This window comes from Cyrtonyx montezumae, unplaced genomic scaffold (assembly GCF_038088225.1).
Source record: "Cyrtonyx montezumae isolate F1298 unplaced genomic scaffold, pur_monq_1.0 scaffold_8, whole genome shotgun sequence".
NCBI lineage: Eukaryota > Metazoa > Chordata > Aves > Galliformes > Odontophoridae > Cyrtonyx > Cyrtonyx montezumae.
In genome coordinates this window covers 5,930,533-5,949,151 of record NW_027072089.1, presented here as the reverse complement: position 1 = coordinate 5,949,151, position 18,619 = coordinate 5,930,533, and the positions used below count along the sequence as shown (strand labels likewise).

The 18,619-nt window shown below is 41.0% G+C and overlaps 1 protein-coding gene across 3 annotated transcripts in view; it reads left to right on the top strand.

Annotated features, from left to right (window-relative positions):
• The first annotated feature begins 505 nt into the window (after positions 1-505).
• KHDRBS3 (KH RNA binding domain containing, signal transduction associated 3) overlaps positions 506-18,619 on the top strand; it is an 81,095-nt gene continuing 62,981 nt past the window's right edge. The window contains exon 1 of one of the 3 annotated variants that reach the window (XR_010623165.1): positions 506-813. Coding sequence is in view for 2 of the 3 variants with exons in the window: in XM_065752567.1 (XP_065608639.1) it covers positions 726-813 (88 nt within the window). In the remaining variant the exon portion in view is untranslated. The remainder of the gene's footprint in view (positions 814-18,619) is intronic. The other 2 variants (XM_065752567.1, XM_065752568.1) reach the window with 2 other exon arrangements.

Below are 18,619 nucleotides of genomic sequence, written 5' to 3'. Positions count from 1 at the left end.
CACCCCGCCCCGTGAGGGGCCGCCACCGCAGCTCACCCGCTGTGCGGAGGGGGGAGGAGAGGGGGCGCGGCTTCGCAGTATCCACCAATCGCAATCCGTGACCGCGTCCTGACTGACAACTGAGTGTACCCAATGGGAGTCGTCACCGGCGTAGGCGGGGCTACAGAGAAGGGGGCTGAAGCAGCACCGCCCATAGGGAGGGGAAGGGGCGGAGTTAAATGCAAGGGCGTGGCTAAGAGTGTAAGGGCGTGGCTTCGGGAGGCTGAGGGGCGTGGCCTCGCCGGGCTTATTTAAACCTGGTGCTAGGGGATTCGCTCGCTCAGTCGGCGCAGCGCCGCGTAGGGTTTGTGTCGCTTTACTCTGTGTGCTCAGTCTCTGTTTGTTTGCTTTTTTTTTTACACGCTTTTCTTAGGCGTGCGTGTACGCGCGAGGGGCGCGTCCCTACTGGGCTCGGCGGCTCTCGGAGCGTGTTTTTATCCGCTCCCGTGCTCGTCCGCTGAGGGATTTCTTCCCGTCCCACGCCTGAGGGGGGCCCGTCCCCTTCCCTACCCGCTCTCGGCCGGGGGCTCGCGGCGCTTCCCTCTGGATGCGTCCCCGCAGCCCCAGGCGGGAGGCGGCCGGAGGGAAGCGCTGCCTCCGAGGATTTACCGCCGTTCGGGACCCAGCCCCGCTCCGTCTCCTTCCCCGCGGGCTCTCCGTTGCCGTTCGGGACCTCTACCGCCGTAATGGACGAGAGATATCTGCCCGAGTTGATGGCAGAGAAGGACTCGCTGGACCCGTCCTTCACGCACACCCTGCGGTTGGTCAACCAAGGTGAGGGGTGCGGCGGCCCCTTCCCTCCCATCCATCCTTTCATCCTTCCTTCCATCCATCTTCCCATCCGCGGAGGGGTGCTGCGTGGCTTTTTTCTCTCTCCCGTCTCTTGCCCGGCTCCCGATCCCCGTCCTGCCCTCGGGAAGCTGAGAGCCAGCTTCCCGTAGCCCGAGCTCCGGTCCGGGGTGTTTGAAGATAACGTTCCGTTGTTTTAATTTGTAGGATATTTCAAGTTGAGCTGTTGCCTAGGGTGGTTTGAAGTTTAACCGTCTCCAAAACCTTTTGGTGTATCCCTCTTTTAACCCGAAGTGCTCCAGCGTGGTAGCTTGCTGGTTGGGGATGCGTGACAGTTGGCTGGGACCTACATCTTTGTCTCGGATCCGGTGCCTCTGTAACTCCAATATTAAAAAGCCAGCAATGCCTTTGGTTGCTTTTTCCCAAAGCAGCGAATATGCTCTTTACCAAATATACAGCTCCTGATAATCAGCAGTGATCCCTCTGCTTCTGTCATGTCAGATCGTGCTGGCTCTTTGTTTCAATAATGCTGAGTGGAAAAGCAGTGCCATGTGACTTTGGGCTGTGTGGCTTCATGTAGATCACCTGCCCGTTGCACATCCCCAAATTAACAAGTGCTGCTCTGTAGATAAACACTGGGTGTTTGGGATGGTGCACAGGTGAGGCAAGTTAAGAACTGATCTTTCAGTGTAACTGAATGGCAACAAAGTGTTTTCTGCTTCAATTGGAGCGATTGACAAGCTGTACGATGCACTACATGTTACAGGGACAGGGCTAAATCAGTGTGGCTTCATTCAGTGCATTGACATGCTGCTTGATGTGTAATGGGCTGCAAATGCCAATCTCTAAATCTGAAGGCGACACAACTGCTGTCCAAAATGTTCTGGAGTTACTGTTAGTTTCAGCTGTGGAATGCGTATACTGTGTGACTTGCAGCTGTCTGCCCTTGGGCTGTTGACATTTTGCCTGTTTTTACCAATTCTGAATTAGTAGACGTGCTACTGGGAGTGAGAGAAAGCTCTGTTAACATAGTTACCTATTTCCACATTTCCTATTAAAGAAATGCTAAAAGCTAGCTCAGTAGCTGTGAGTTAGTGAAGTTATTTTAAGTTAATGATGGCAGAACCTTTACTTGATTCATACAATCAGATGTAAGTTACTGAAGTATGCAAGTTATTTCAAATACTATTTATGGAACTGCATATGGTTCTTCAGTTATTACTGTAGAAACATCACTTCTTTAGGATAGTTTTTGTAGTTCTCATTTGAATGAGCAATTAAAAGCAGATGTTTCTGCCTTCTATTGTGTAACACTTGGTACCTGAGTACCTGTAGCTCCAAAAACAAGTGATGTGTTCCATAGAAAAAAGTGGATGTGGTTCTGAACTCTCAATTTTAGCCTTATTGGATTTTCTGTGTACATTGGAAATCTTGCATTAAATCCAATTGCAGCACTTCATGTTGCTTAAAAAAATAAGCAAGACAACTATCAACTGTAGGTTAAAATGCATATAACTACATCTAAAACCCCTTTTAGGCACTTGTAGGGTCGAAAAACCAAGTAAAGGGATTTGGATGTCTAATAGAATTGGGAAACTCACGATTTTGAGAAGAGATGTTTAACAAAACTTTCAGTGGCTGATTATTTATTTCAATTGATACTCACAGTTAGGTGAATGCAGTTTTTAGTGGTTGTGTGCAATTTTTTCTTGGTCTTCATATGTCAGGTCCAGTGAGTTCTTTGAGATCATTCAGTAGGGCAAATGAAGTGGCTTCTCTTTAAAAAAAAAAAACCTGAAGTTGCTTTGGTTTCTCTGTTTAGAATGAAGCATGATTCAGAGTTTAGCTTAGCCTAGGTGTGTGAGAACATCTTAGCAGCGGCTTTAAGTGCTTAAAATAACTAGCTTAATTACATAATGGTGTTTGGGTGTCTTAATAGCATTGCATTTAGGATTTGCATTTGCTTTAACTGAAATACTGCAAATAAGCCAACTTTCTTCATAAACTCAGGGATGATGTGTAAGAATTCTGTGGTTGAACTCGCAAATCTGAGATGCTGCACCTGCACTTGAGTTGCTTCAGCATGGATGAAAGAGTGAAATCTGTGAAATAACTACCCCCGTTGAAACTCAGCTTCTAGGCTAAGGGAAAGTGGTCTGTGTATAAACGTCTGAAAATCTGTTAATTACGGATCCTGCACAGAAGTTATAGTTATAATTATGAACTATAATTTAGTTACATATGGATTACGTAATTGTAAATGATACAGAAAGGGCTTGACATGCTTTCTTGTTTCAGAGGAGTCACTTGAAAAACAATATTGAGATGACTAGGTTGCTGTCAGAATACTTCTATTGGCAGTGTTGCTGATATCTCAGAATTGAGATGACTGTCTCCTCTTACCCTAAGAAAAACCTTCAGCATTTTGAAAGTATTAAAAATTGAAGGTAGTATTTTTCATTGTTCCTTAGTTGTATATTGTAGTACTGTTGCAGTACTGAATTTTTGATAGGTGCTGAACACTGTTCAGGTGTTTGTGACTGTCTGTTTTGGAACGCAATCTATTAATGATTTTTTCTTTGAAGAATACTGACATTCTGCTTAGATTTGAGTGTAGTAGGAATCATTTGAAGGAGATTGGACTATTTTTTTCACTTTGAATATGATTTACTTGTATGCTTGAATATTTAAGTCTCTTTAAAAGTGATTTTTGTTAACCTTTAAGCTTGCTATAGGTTGGAAGAAGGCATGTTTCTCATTTATAACTGTACATTGTAATAAGATTAATTTGTTGTGGTACCATGAAATGGGATATTGCCTGGTTTTTGCCTTATAGGTTCTATAAGTAAAGGACCTTGGGTAAGATACAATTCTGCGAAAGAGCGAAAATCTGGTGTAGGTATTTGTATTATTCTAAGTTACAGCTGTCAGCTACTACATATGCAAAAACTGGAAATTTTTTTTAAGGGTTAAGGTGATACTTCTAAAGTAGTTCTTTATGTGGCTGTACCTCAAAGTTTTTTTTGAAAGCTATTCACATTGCATGCAAGTGTTTGTAAATGTTATTGCAATCAACGCTACATTTGAACTTCACAAATGGTGCTGTAAGAATGTGAAAGATGAGAAAAGAGTTGCTTTATTTTTGTCATCTTCCTGTAGACCTGTGCTGACCTGGCAAGAATTCTGTGAATGTTGGGTAAGGGATGTGAGATTTCATGCTGCCAGCAGCTCACTGTAAAAACATGATATAGGGCATGTTTTGTAATGGGAATACATTAAAACTGATGTCTGGTGCTTGTTTTATATAATGTTAAATGTGTAGGTGGAAGGAACCCAGTAATTAAAGTTAGGGCAGCTGAAATACTTATATTAAGAGGTAATGAGTTCCAGTGCCGTGTCTGAAAGACAGCTTTTATTTCTACGTAGGCTGGACTTGAGGAATTCTTCCTTAAGGTCTTACTTGAGCTATATTGAGACTTAAGGTATTGCTTCAGTTGGCAAGGCTACCTTTAAACTCCTGTTAAGAACAGGATATACAGGAATAACAAGCCTTCTGATCAGTAGATGGCTGTGTGTGCTAGCTGTATGCAGGATCACTGTGCTGAGCCACGTGACTGTGATCAACACAGGCTTGCTGACTTGTATCCAAAGCTTCATGAGTTCAGTGATCAAATTGACATCTCTTAAGACCAGTGCCTTGCAAAAAAATCAAGGAGGATTGATTGTGTGTGGTGTACTGGCTTCCTGCATTGTAGAGAATATTAACCTGTCCTATGTTTATAGCTATTCTATGCCTGCATTCTAAAAATTGTTAGAGCAGGAGCTTAATTTATTGCACTTCTGTAGATGTTAATGATTTGGAGTAAATCAATCTAGGAATGTGAGCTTATGGGTGCTTATGAAGGATTTTATTTAATTTTGGTTTTTTTTTACAAATAAAGCTATGAAAAATTAGAATTCTGTGTCATCTAGCACACCTTTTAGTGAACTGATATGCCTACTTTGTGATATAAATAATCTGTTTGCTGGTGAATCAGCCTCCTGCTTTCAAGACAAATGAGGCATGAGGAAAAACATGCATGGTAACTTCAGTTCCAGTCCCTCATGGTGTTACACATCCTTCTTTGCTGTATAGCCTTATATTGTATTTGTTTCTCATTGTAGCCTCCACAAGCTAAGAAGTAACTCATTTTGAGTATTTTGCTCTTGGAGGCTGGCAAAGTGCTCTTTGAAGGCATTTTGTGAAGCAAATGAAAAAGCTGATAGGATTTTGTTCTGAGTAATCTTGAATGAGTTAATTTTTTAATACACACTTCAGACTGAAAGATTTTTGTTCAGACCAAGGCCGCATAAGTTGTTGTTCCTGGGGGTTAACTAGAAAGCAGAAACTCTGCTGTTACGTTCTAGTGATCAGACTTTGAAACAATAGTTTGTGAAAGCTTACAGGGGTTACTTGGCAGGCATAATGCAGAGGAAATTTGTGTCAGAAGTATGAATGGACATGCCTTGATGGCAACCCCATAAAAGCAAGTAAGGCTGGCTTAGGTTCTGTTTTTAACATAGCTTAAAAAGTAGTAAGAACTTGAAGAAGCCATCAGTGGTCTCGTTTCATCCAAACTGTACCTTCTCTACGCTGTAACACTTCAGGAGCAGACATTTGTTGTGGTTGGCTCATTGCTTTTTCTGCAGTTAAACTGCCCTGAGAAAGTTGTAGCTTGTTAACAATTAGGTTTGAGTCTTAGTCTCTTAAACGGCAGGGGAATTGATTTATCAGATATTCCAGTCATGTTAACAGTGAAGCTGGGAAATGCAGCTAAAGATAATCATACATACTTTACCCTGGGCTCATCTGCTCTGAAGCATGACTCTAGCCTGCAGCTGCTCACCCATGATCACATTGAGACCGAAGCTGACTTCTAATTCACTTGCACACTTACTTTGGCAGTCAATGAGAGAGATCAAATTTAAAGGTTTCAAATTTAAGCTGACATGGTTTGTCACTTTCAATCCTTTTTGACACTACCCATGCAAATTAAAATGGTAACCTTCTGAGCACTTATTTACTGCAGAAATCAGGAAAGTCACAACACTGAATGGCTGCTTCTGTGGCCCATGGCCTGCTCAACTCTTCTTGCATGTACTTAAAGTCTATGTATGTGATATTTGTGACTGTTGAGTTCCCTACATCTCATTTCAAATTGGGGGTATAATTAAGAAATAAAGTCATGCCCCTCTTTGGAGGAGTTAGGTATTAAAGGTCAAGGCTGAGCAGTCTTTGGTACTGCATGACTTCTAATTAACACTAAGCAATTTCAGTAAAAAGCATGCTTAAATGGATTAGCTGTTAACTGATGTAACTAATAGCTTATGGTAAATGGGCTGACTGTTCAGAATTGAGCTTAATGTTTGTTATTAATAGTGATAGAAAATTAAGGATATATGCACTGGGCGAATGGTGTATCTTGATAAAGTAGGGAACTGATCTGCTTGTGTAGGTTTGTATTTGTTTGAGGGTAGGAAGGATTTGTGGAGGAATCTGGATAGGTTGGACTCTGTCCAGTGATCCGATTGCATGGCATTCAACAAGGCCAAAGGTCAGGTTCTTCACTTGGGTCAGAACAATCCCATGCGGAGAGTGATACAGGCTTGGAGAAGAGTGGTTGGAAATTTGCCCAATAAAGAAGACCTAGAGGCAGCAGCTGTCTGAACACAGGCCAGCAGTGTATCCAGGTGGTCAAGAAGGCAAAATATGTCCTGGCCCCCATCAGAAATGGGGTGGCCAGCAGTACTAGGGAGGGGATTGTTTCATTTTAAGTGGCACTAGTAAGAAGATACTTTAAATATTTTGCTCAGTTCTGAGCCCCTCACTACAAGAAGGATGTGGACTTAGTGTCTGCAGATAAGAGCAACAAAGCCGATGAAAGGGATTAGAAATCAAGATTTGAGAAATGGATGAGGGAAATGGGGTTGTTTCCTCTGGGGAGGGGGGAGTTGGAACCTCATTGTTCTCTACCACTTTCAATGTTTAAGAGGGAGCTATAGGAAAGCAGACACTCCCTTTAACAGGGTCTGTTGTGTTACAAGGGGAAACTGTTTTAAACATAAAGAGGGGAGATTTAGGTTGGACACAAGAAAAAGCCTTTTATGGGGAGGGTGGTGAGGCACTGGACAAAGTTGCCCCATTGGGTGGGTTGCCCAGATTTGGTGGGTGTCCCATCTCGGAGATGTTCAAGGTCAGGTGGGATCAAGGTCTGAGCAACCTGCAGAGGAGTTGGATTAGATGACCCTTCCAACTCTAAGGATGCTGATTCAAAGTATTCTGCAAATTGGGTGCTGCGTAGCAGTGATTGTCATTCTGAGAATGACTTAAGTTAGATACTCTGAGTAAAAGTACCAAGTACATAGTTAATTTTGAAGTTACAGTTATGTCTTTGAGAAGGTAATATGGTCTAGAATTTCATCATTTTACCACTTGAATGAGACATGAGAAGGCCCTTCAGAGTCGTGACATATGTAGCAAAAAATAATGAAAGCTGAAGCACTGAATATTTTAACTTGGGGTGCCTAGTTGTTAAATAAGGCATTAAAAATAAATGGTTTCTTAACATCTTTGTTTCAAAATAGATACACTTCTGGACATTCAATCTTGTCTAGATTTTTAGGTTTATTACAGATCTGTCATTATCAAGATGTACATGAAACAACTAGGAGTCATTTAGATAAACCTGTTGCTCTTGCACTTTAATTTCCTTTCATGATAGATCTACGGTACTGATCCTGGGGGTAGCATAGTGATAGTGGAAGAATTTGAACTTCAAACCCTTTGAGGGTTTGCTAATTTTCTTCAATTTTATCAATCCATTTTGGGCTACACAAAAGGAATAATCAGTAGGGAGAGACTCCTGTCCACATGTTGGACATATCTAGAATGAAATCAAAATTGCTGTTGCTCTGACACTGAGTATTCAGCTGCTTTCATTGACTGCTCAGTGTATTTGCATTTGTAGTGAAGTGCTCCTGATCACTGAAACAGTACATGTACTCTTGAAAGCAGATTCTTTTGAAAGCAGATGTTTAATGTTTTCAGCTGTATTTTTCTCCTGTTTTGGGATAGTAGCAGTATTAAAAAAAATACAGAAACCAAAGGAATTTTTGTTAATGGCTTTTTGGTTAGCTTGTCCCTAGTGTGACAGGACTTGTCACCCCTCTGCATCCTCAGGGCTTCTGATCTAAAGCTGCTGCAAGCATGTTTTGGTCTTTTTTTTTTCCCTGTGATTTTTGCCATTGCAGATTAGACCAGTTTCCTCGCATATAATGTAAGTTAAGGCTGCTTTCTTCTCTATGTCAGAAATCTCCACTGATATAGATGTGTGCACAGAAATAGGGAGAAGTTTGGTCCATTTTATTTAAGTGAACTGTCATAACCATTTTGCAATCACTACATATTAAATACAACTAAATGTTATTGTCAATCCACAGTCCACAGCATGGGGGGTTGAACTAGATGATCTTTAAGGTCCTTTCCAACCCAACCCCACTCTATTACAGTTAAAGATGTTCAGAAAGCTAGAGTGGTTTTTCACTGTATTAATTCTGATAGTTTTGTGCTTTCTTCTGTCCTGCTTTGGTTTTAGGAGCAAGTTTTCTTGGTTTCAATGGAGAGTATCAGTGTTGAGTTCCATGTATGTCTGACAAGGGTTTCCCAAACTTTCTGTGAGGGTTAGAGAAGTTTCTGGAAGGAAAAAGTTCTTCTGAATAGTTTGGCTCCATTCCTCTGTTTAGATCCTGATTGTTGAAGCTAATCTACTTTACTTTCAGTGGAGGATCTACAGCAGACAGGTTGCATTTGCAGTGATAACCCCAGCTCTATTTGATGTCCTACTGATATCTTTGAGTCTGGAATATGAAATGTTGTCTTATTTTTTCTAAAGATTCTCTTGGCTTACCCATACTTATTATACCCTGGTCTGGAAAAAGATCAGAGTTTTTAGTAGCCTACTACCGAAAAGCATGGGACAGAGGATTTATATCTTAAAACTTAATGCTTGTGCTTTTGAAATGTTTTTACTGCAGCCTGTCTTGAAGACTTCACAGAAACCTGTTAAGTTCATGTGAAGTGCTTAACAGGAATTCATGAATACAGTAAAATGCTTGGGGGGAATAATGTATTTTGAAGACTTCTAACAGCCTTTTTTCTTTGAATTTGGGGTTCTCAGGTAATTATAAAATGTTACTATGAGAAGTATGGAAAGAAGTGTTCTGCAATAGGATTTGCTATAGGGTAAGTGAAAAGTATTGTAAGAGTTTTGAATATAGGGGACTTCTTTGGTTGCTATACCTGTGTCAAGAAACAGTATTGCTAGCAGTCAGTCACCAGGTGTTAGAGCCGTCATGCAGTTTTTACCACGTTTTTACCAACAAAAATCATAAAACCATAACATAAGTTATTTTTCTCAATAACGTTTTGAGATTTCCTGAAATGTAGCTTGCATCTTCGGCGTGACAGCAGTGCTGTAACTCTCGTACTGACATTGTGTCAGCAGGGGGAGCCGGCATTTAGCCTAACGAGCATCCGCTGCTGCTATGTTGGAACGAAACTGGGAAAGTGATGTTGGTTCTATCGAAAGAAAGCAGGAGCTGAACCTGAGTGCTGCATACCATCGGTGTTCATCTGTCACAGTGATTTTTGTAGCTGAACTAGTCTACTTATGAAAATATGGGCCACTCCTGAAGAATGGTAATCTGAGACTTCAGTGCTTAGATAATTTTGTTAATATGACTCAGTTTAACTATGTAAATGTGAATAGTGGGTGTTTAGGGTACAGAGGATTTAACTTCTAGTTGGCCTCCTAGGTAAAAGTATTACCTGCATCTGAATGCTCTGCTCTTCCATAGGTTCTCTTTGCTGCTCACTGATGGCAAGTACAGACTTACCAGTGGACTGTGTGCTGTAGTTGTAATAGAGCTACTTTACTTGGGACTCAGGGTTTCCAAATGCGGTTAAGTTGTAGATAGGAACTGAAATAGCTTTGACCTGTGCTGTTCTCTTCATGTATGCTTTAACTAGTAAAGCTCAGGCCAATTTGGTAAGTGTTAAATTGAGATTTAAGAGCACTTCACCAAACCTTTTGTCTGTAAGCTCTTAGGATATCACATAATTATCACTGATTAAATGGAGAGTGCAGGGCAACTATATTGTTATTTATAAATTATATGTTCATAGATGTGCTTAAAAATTTAGACATCTGAAATAGTGGGCCTTGTTTGGAACACCAAGTAATAGTTCACAGTTCAGTGTAAGGTTAATTAAAAATGCTGATGTGTATTTCATTATCACATAAGTAGCAAGTAGCTGGTTGAGATGAGGTCTATGAAGAACTCTAAACAAATCATTACTAAAATAATGCATCTGATAAAGACAAATGTTATAATCTGCTTTCAACAAGTAAATCATAGTTTCTCTAGACTTCATTGGATACGCTCAGCATTGTTAACATTTGCTGTACTTAAGTAGTAGATCCTCAGGGTGTTGTTCCCTTTTGCCTTGTGTGCTCAAGTCAATGACCAGGGCCTCTGCTGTCTGCCATGGCTAGAAGGCTATTAGTGATATCTAGATCTCAAACCTGTAGTTTACAGCAAGTAAATTCTTCTGAAGCTGCTATTTATTCATACATCCATGTGAATGGTGCTAATGCGGAGATGGCATGTCAGCATTTCTATGAGGTGGTTTTGGTGCATCATTTGGAAGTTTTGGTGCCATTACCAAAGCAGGTTTGAAGTCCTTGAGCAATCATCTGAAAGGAGCTGTGAAAGAACAACTGTGATCCTTTTTCTGTTCAAGTTCAGCACCTTATAACTTGGCTGTACACACTTGTCAGTATTGGATGTCAGGCTGCATTGTAGTAAAGCAAATGCTGGAGTGGGTTATTTTCCTTTCACTCCAGTGATGACTAATTAGCTATTTGAGATGTATAAATTACAGTCAATCAGCTTTTGCTAATAACCCCTTTTCCCCTTTCTACCTTAGAGCATTTCATCCTCAAGACATCCATCCTGACATGGTAGAAACTTTTACATGCGACTAATTGAAATACTAACAGAATAGTGAATGCATTTTCAAGCTAGGACATGAAATGAAGAAATAAGAGCAGATGGCCCCTTCAGAAAGAATAGATTAAAGAGAATAGATGCTTCTGGCCAGCTACAAGAGTTAATCCCTTGCTTCTTGTCAAGGGGTACTGCCAATAGAGTTATTATGCAAGGGGTAAAATAGAAGCTATATGAAATTAATGAAAACCTTTTCCTGTCTGCTCTTACTAAGAATTTAGCGTTCATATTTTTGAGCTATAGTAAATGGGAATAATAACCTGTTTAGAAGCTTAGCTTCAGAAATGGATGCTATCATAAAAAATAATTCTGAGAATGTCATTTCATTTACACATGTTTCCAGTGGAGAATTAGACTAACATTTATTTTTCTTCTCAGAAATACTAAGTCTTTCTACCCTCATGTCAGCATTCTTGTTGCGATTTTGCTTACGCCTTGGTGAGAAATTAAACTTTTCTTGGTTAAATGTTCTTTCTCATGTTTTTTTGTTAATGGGCAGTCTGATCCTATTCAGGTCATTTAAGAACTTCTATTTATTAGCTTTGTATTAAGCAGCACATTCAAGCATTTTAGTTACTGTTTTGTTTAACTAGGTCAACTTTGCCTGCACTTACCTTAATTCACTGACAGTATTTTTAGAGTAAGTGAGGTGTGAAACTTAGTTTGATTTATATGTTAATGTGTGTATCTGAATGAGTCATCAATTACAGATGCATTTATGGGACAATAAAGCAATCATAACGTGTACTTAATCTTTTGTTTCCAAAATCACTCTTAGACTGTTCTGTTTCCCTTCTGTAGCAGTGAAGCACAGCATACTGAGTTTCTTCTCAGCTAACCTTCCTCCTCTGGGAGGCCAGGCCTTGCATTTCTTGAATAGAGGCATTTGTTTTTTGCAGCTTCTTTTTCCTACTTCATCTAGGATGTACCTTACTCTTTTTGGAAAGAGCATCAGAATTTTCCTTTCTAGTTCTGGAGTTTAAACAACTGAATCACCAAGTCATGAGGCTTAGGTTCTTGATGTTCATGCTTGTCTTATTGTTTTGTGGCAGGCAGTGATAGAACAGGAACTTGAATCTGTGGGTTTATGTAGGCAGGGCAGGTGGCTGTGGTCAGTGGTAGCTTTGCCATTTTCTGGTATTACCTTGATATGTTCTGGTATATCCTTGATATGTCAACTCAATATGATGTGTTCAGCTTTAGTTTTGTCTCACCTTGAATGTAGGTGTACTTAACACAAATTACTCCACTAAATCTCAGTGTGTTAAGGACCGTGGAACTGCCTGGGTTGAGAAGGACCTCAAAGGTAATTTGGTTTCAATCCCGTTGCTGTGGGTGGGGTCCCCAACCACTAGAGCAGGCTGCCCAGAACCACATGCAGCCTTGTCTTGAATGCCTCCAGGGATGGGGCATCCTCAGTCTCTCTGGACAACCTGTTCCAGTGAATCACTGACCTTTGAGTGGAAAAACTTCCTCTTAACATCCAACCTAAATCTCCTCTGTCTTAGTTTAAAACCATTCCCCCTTGTCTTATCACTATCAACCTGTGTAAGCCAGCATTCCCCCTCCTGTTTATAAGTTCCTTCAAGTACTGGAAGGCCACAGTGGTGTCTCCCTGGAGCCTTCTCTTCTCCAGGCTAAACAAGCCCAGTTCCCTCAACCTTTCTTAATAGGAGAGGTGCTCCAGCCCTTTGTGGTATGGTTTTATGATTACTGTTGTATTATTGGTATTCCACATCATAACATCATGTGGTGTATTGGAAGTTAAGGAGTTAATGTTCCAGCTCTGTGGATCATCGATAATTCTGGGTGTACCTGTCTCAGAAGAGAAGGACTACTTTCCCCAGAGGACTGCGTGATGCTTTGTGTTTTTACGTGTTTCTGCCCAGAGAGAAAGATAAAAACTGTCTGCGGTCACGGGACTCTCTCTTCCCTTTGGGGTGGAGCTCAGCAGTGGGTGTTTGTTGCAGCCGTCCGCCTTCAGCGTTAGTGTAAGGCCTTTGGTTTATCTGACACTCTCTCTTGCTCATTTTATTTGATTCATTTGCCTCAATTCCTATTATATTGTGTTATTTTCCTTTCCGATATCTTATTTAGAAAATTAGCTTTCCTCCTCAGATCATTGCTGCTGTTTTGTTCCTAGGCCCATCTCCCTTCTCCTTTTTCCCTTTCCCCCTTCCCTGGGGTGTGGGCCTGTGGGTCCCCTGCCTCAATTGTCACGGTACTGGGTCAAACTGTCCCACAAACCAGTGACACTTTGATCATTTAGTGGCCCCCTTCCAGACCTGTTTGAAGAACTGTCTTTCTTGTGCTGGGTGTCCCAGGCCTGGACACAGTAATCCAGATGGGGCCTCACAAGAGCAGAGTAGAGGGGGACAGTCACCTCCATCTCCCTGCTGGCCATCCCCCTTTTTAAGGCAGCCTGGAATATAGTTGGCCTTCCAGGTTGCAAGAGCACACTGCTGACTTATGTCCAGCTTTTCATCCACCAGGACCCCTAAGTCTCTCTCCACAGGACTGATTTCCAGGAGTTCCTTCCCTCAATCTGTATAATACCTGGGGAATGCCCTGGCCCAAGTGCAACACCTTGCACTTGACCTTGTTGACCCATTTTTCTGGCCTGTCCAAGTCCCTCTGGATGTCTTCCCTTCCCTCCTGTGTATTGACTGCACTACTCAGCTTGGTGCCTACAAACTTGCTGGGGGTGCACTTGAACCTTTTGTCTGTCATTGATGAAGATGTTGATGAGCACCAGTCCAAAGACCCAACCCTAGGGTCATTCCTCCACCCAGACATAGAACTATTGATCACAACCCTTTGCCTGCAACCAGCCAACCAGTTCTTAATCCATTGAACAGTCCATCTTTCAATTCCATACCTCTTCAATTTAGAGAGAAGGTTGTAGTAAGGGACCATGTCAAAGGCTTTCCAGAAGTCTGTGTAGATGACATCCATTGCCTTTCCCCTATCCACTGATGTCATCACTCCATCATAGAAGGCCACCAGTTTGGTCAGGCAGGATCTGCCTTTGATGAAGCCATGCTGACTTTCTTGGACCACCTCTTTGTCTTGTATGTGCCTTAACAGTGGTAACCAGGAGGATCTGCTCCATGATCTTCCCAGGCAAAGAGGTGATGCTCACTGGCCTGTAGTTTCCCAGGTCATCCTTTTTCCCTTTCTTGAAATGGGAGTAATGTTTCCTTTTCCAGCCACAGGATTTCAATGGACAGCCGTGATTTTTCAGGTATGATGGACAGCAGCTTGGCAACCACATCAGCCATTTCTCTCAGAACCCTGGGATGCATATCAACTGACCTTGTGTTCCAACAGTGGAAATTTAAACCATTAAGTTAAAATCATCAATGGGGAAAATGTTAGTTTTCTGTAGAAGTCTATATTTACTGTTCAGCTTCATTAAACTGAAATAGTGACATTTCTTAAATAAATTACTTGATTATAAAAGATAATGTGGTTTCTGAAACAATGGTAAAATTGAAACATCACTCTTGATGTATGGTTTCATATCTTTTTTTTAAATAAAACAACCAGCAACTGTTTCCTGTGGCACATACAATCAACCATGAATCCACTAAAACTATAGTATTTCAAAATTTACTTTATGAAGTATATGCTGATTTACTTCAGCTAAAGTATAGAGCCTTGTACTTAGCCTTGCTGAACTTAAATCATAGAATCATTAACGTTGGTAAAACCCCTATTGCCTACTAAACCATGTCCTCAAGTACTGCATCTATCCTTTCCTTAATGGTCTCCAGGTGTGATGACTAACTTCCCTGCTTCTGTTGGCTACACTGTTTCTGATATAACTAAACATGTTCTTGGTCTCCTTAGTTGCCTGTGCACACTGTTAGCTCATGTTCAGCTGAGCTTTGACCAGTATTTGTGGTGCTTTTTCTTCACGTGCTTCAAGGTGCACACAATTCACTTGTCCAAATTATCAATAAAGATATTAAGTAGGATGGGCTCTACTACTGACCCATGGCGATCATCACTCTTAACCAGTCACCAGCTCATTCACTGTCACTCTCTGGGCCTGGTTATCTAGACAGCTCTTTACCCAGCAGAGTGCAGCTGTTTAAGCCATGGGGCGACAGTGGCAAAGACTTTAGTGAAGTCTAGATGGTCTGCTTCAACAGTCTTCCCATCATCTACCAGGTGAGTCAGCTAGCCCCAGAAGATGACACTGTTCATGCATGACCTGCCTTTCATGAACCTGTGTTGGTTGGGCCTTATGTCCTGGTTGTCCTGTGCATGCCATGTGATTAAATCAAGGTTATTTGCATCTTCATGAGGTCTGTGCAAGCCCAACTCTCAAGCCTTTCCAGGCCCCTCTGCATGCTATCCCTCCAGTGTATCAGCCATACCACACCGGTGTTGCTGGCAAACTTGTTCAGGGAGCACTCAATCCCACTGCTATGCTTTTGGAAAGTATGTTTAGTAATGCCACTCCCAGTACAGACCTTAGAGGGATGTCGCTTCTCACTGGTTTCCACTTGGACAGTGCTCACAGCACTTTGATTGCAACCATCCAACAAATCCCAGAATTGTAGGGGTTGGAGAGGAACTGTGGAGATTGTTGTGTCCAACTTCCCTGCTAAAGCAGGTTCCCTGTAGTACGTCAGTCTGGATGCCTACTTCTTTGGTCTTGAAAGCCTTCAGGAAAGAAGACTTTGGGACCTTTTGGGACCGCTTGTTCCAGTGCTCTGTCGCCATCTGAGTAAATAAGTTCTTCCTTGTGTTTTTACAGAACTTCCTGCGTTCCCATTTTTTTCCTTTTTCCCCTTGTTCTGTCACTGCATTACAACTGAGAAGAGCCTGGCCCCATCCTTTTGATTCCCACACTTTATAAGCAGAGATGAGAGCCCCTCTGTCATCTCAGAGTATCAGCAATTAGTGCAGGTTTTTCAGCTGGGTTTTAAGCGTCTCTCAATAACGAGTTGTATCAGATCATTTTAAAAGTGCTTATTGTATAATACTGAACAGACTTGATCTGGTATGTCTCTCTCTCTCTCTCTATCAGTAGCCCAGCACAGAACACTCTATTCTAAATGTGGCTTACCAGTGCTGATGTAGAAGGGAAGGATCACCTCCCTCGACCTCTTGGCATTACTATTCTAGTGCAGCCTAGGGTGATGGTGGCTTTTGCAAGTGCACATTTGGCTCATTCAATAGGTTCCCATGTCAGTTGTTCTGTAAACTTGCTTTCTGTATGATTGATTACCATTTTGTCATGGTGCATGGGGCTCTTCCTCCCTGAGTATGGGACTTACACTTCCTTTTGAAATTAATTAAACAGATGTGATATAGCTGAATGGTAACTGTTTCAACTTACCAATGTTTTATTTGTTGTTTATGCATGTTAGGAGCTGCACATTGTATCCATTTTACAGATGAGGTCTATTTTATGCTTTCCTTTCTTGTGAATGGTGTCAAAGGAGTCAGTAAAAAAAGTTCATTCAACTGAAGTGTGATATACATAATTAGGAAGAAGGAATATTGGTCCTTGATGACTCACCAAGATGGCAAGTAAAATCTTGTCCAAAGGTTACATTATCATGTTCATGCATATAAATGTAGAGGTGGAAAAGTTTTCTGTAAGAACTCTTAATATAAAATAATAACTTCATTTTGTCTAAATACTATGCCCCAAGTAATAAGATTATCTGTATATCTGATCCCTTTATGAGTTAAAATAGTTATGAGTTTACATTAGAAGTCTGCACATGAAGTAGCTTTATATCTACTGCAAATTGTCACGTTTGCACACGCTGCTTTTGGAGGGAATTAGACTAGGATGTTTGTTTAAATTGCACAAGTCTTCTAAACATAATGATCACCAGTATTAATACCCTCATTTTGTTCTTACTGTATTGTCTAGATAGTTCCAAGTGCTCACAGAGCTTTGCCTATTGTCAGTAGTTACTCGTGGCCAACCTCTGCCATCATATGAAAGCATAAATATATATACGTATATATTTGCTGAGAGAATTGTATAGTCTGTTGTACAGTAAATGTAGTAGGTAAACACAAGGCAACAGAAGTCATTAAGATGATCAGAGAGGTGAGACATCTTTTCTATGAAGAAAAATTGAAGGAGCTCGGCTTGTTTAGCTTGGAGAAGGCTCCAGGAAGATCTCACTGTGGCCTTCCAGTACTTGATGGGAGCATATAAACAGGAGGGAAAACAACTGTTTACTTGGGTTGATAGTGATAAGACAAGGGGGAATGGTTTTAAACTAAGATGGAAGATTTGGGTTAGATATTAGGTGGATGTTTTTTAATCAGAGGGTGGTGATGCACTGGAACAGGTTGCCCAGAGGTTGTGGAAGCCACATCCCTGAAGGCATTCAAGGCAAGGCTGGTTGTGTATCTGGGCAGCCTGTGGTTGATGATGCTGCCCACAGCAGAGGGGTTGAAACCAGATCATCTTCGAGGTTCTTTTCAACCCAGGCCATTCTTTGATTCTGTAAATTTCTTCTCAGAGTGGTGAGGTATTGGAACAGTCTGCACAGGAAGGGTGGTGTCATTCACTGTCACTCTCTGGGCCTGGTTATCTAGACAGCTCTTTACCCAGCCTCCCTGAAGGTGTTCAAGAGAAGGGTAGGTCTTGTGCTGGGTGACATGGTCTACAGCAGTCACAAACATGTTAATGGTTGGACTGGATGATCATAGAGGTCTTTTCCAACCTTAATGATTCTGTGATACTATGAAAGATAAAATCACAGAATACTTGAGGCTTTATGAAACTTCAGAAGGTCCAATGTGCTACACGAGTACCAATGTTATTTCAAATATTTAAGAAGCAATGTGAGGCTTTTTTGAAGGAGGGAGGGACATTGAAATGTAGAGTTTTGTAGCTGAGAATTTACTCTACTAAGTAGTCTTATTGCACTCTTTGTTGTAGTTTCCATGGAAATAATAGGAGGCATTACTTTCAAAGTGGTCCACATGGGGTGTGTATATTTCAGTTGCCTTTGGAATTTGTTATGAAATTATGGAACAAAGGAGTTGATGTTTTTGTAGTTAGTGGATTCCTGAACTAGGTATGTACAAGCTTTCTTCTTTGAAGAAAATTGTCAATATTAGGTGAATCATTTGGGAACTTCTACTTCTTTAGTATACAGATGAGTTCCAAAGCTCTACTCACAATGGGATAAAATAATTTTTAGTGACGTGGTGTGGGAATATGGGGCTGAAGCCTATGTTTACAGCTTGTTTTCCTGAGCTGAGAATGAATGAACATCTGGTAATATCTTAGTTGTTACTTCTCTTACAACAGTTTCAACATAATAAGTCTGAATATATACTATATACACATTTTATATATACTATACACATTTACTATACTTACTATACGCATTATGTATATATATTATTATTACACTATATTGTTATGTATACTTACTATACACATTTTTGGTGTGAAGGTAATAGGTGTTCAATTAGTTTTGAACTGGTTAAATAAAAAGCCTATTCAAATTTGTCATATTGGTGACTGAAATGTATTTTCAGATCAGTGCAGGCAGTGGTATTCATACTGGAAAAGAGAACTTAAAATGCCTGTGAATGCATTTTATTGTTAGGACTGGTTTAAGTCCTTCAATGTGGATGTTACTAATTTGGGTATGTTGAATTTTGCAGACATCATTCTCGCACAAACCAC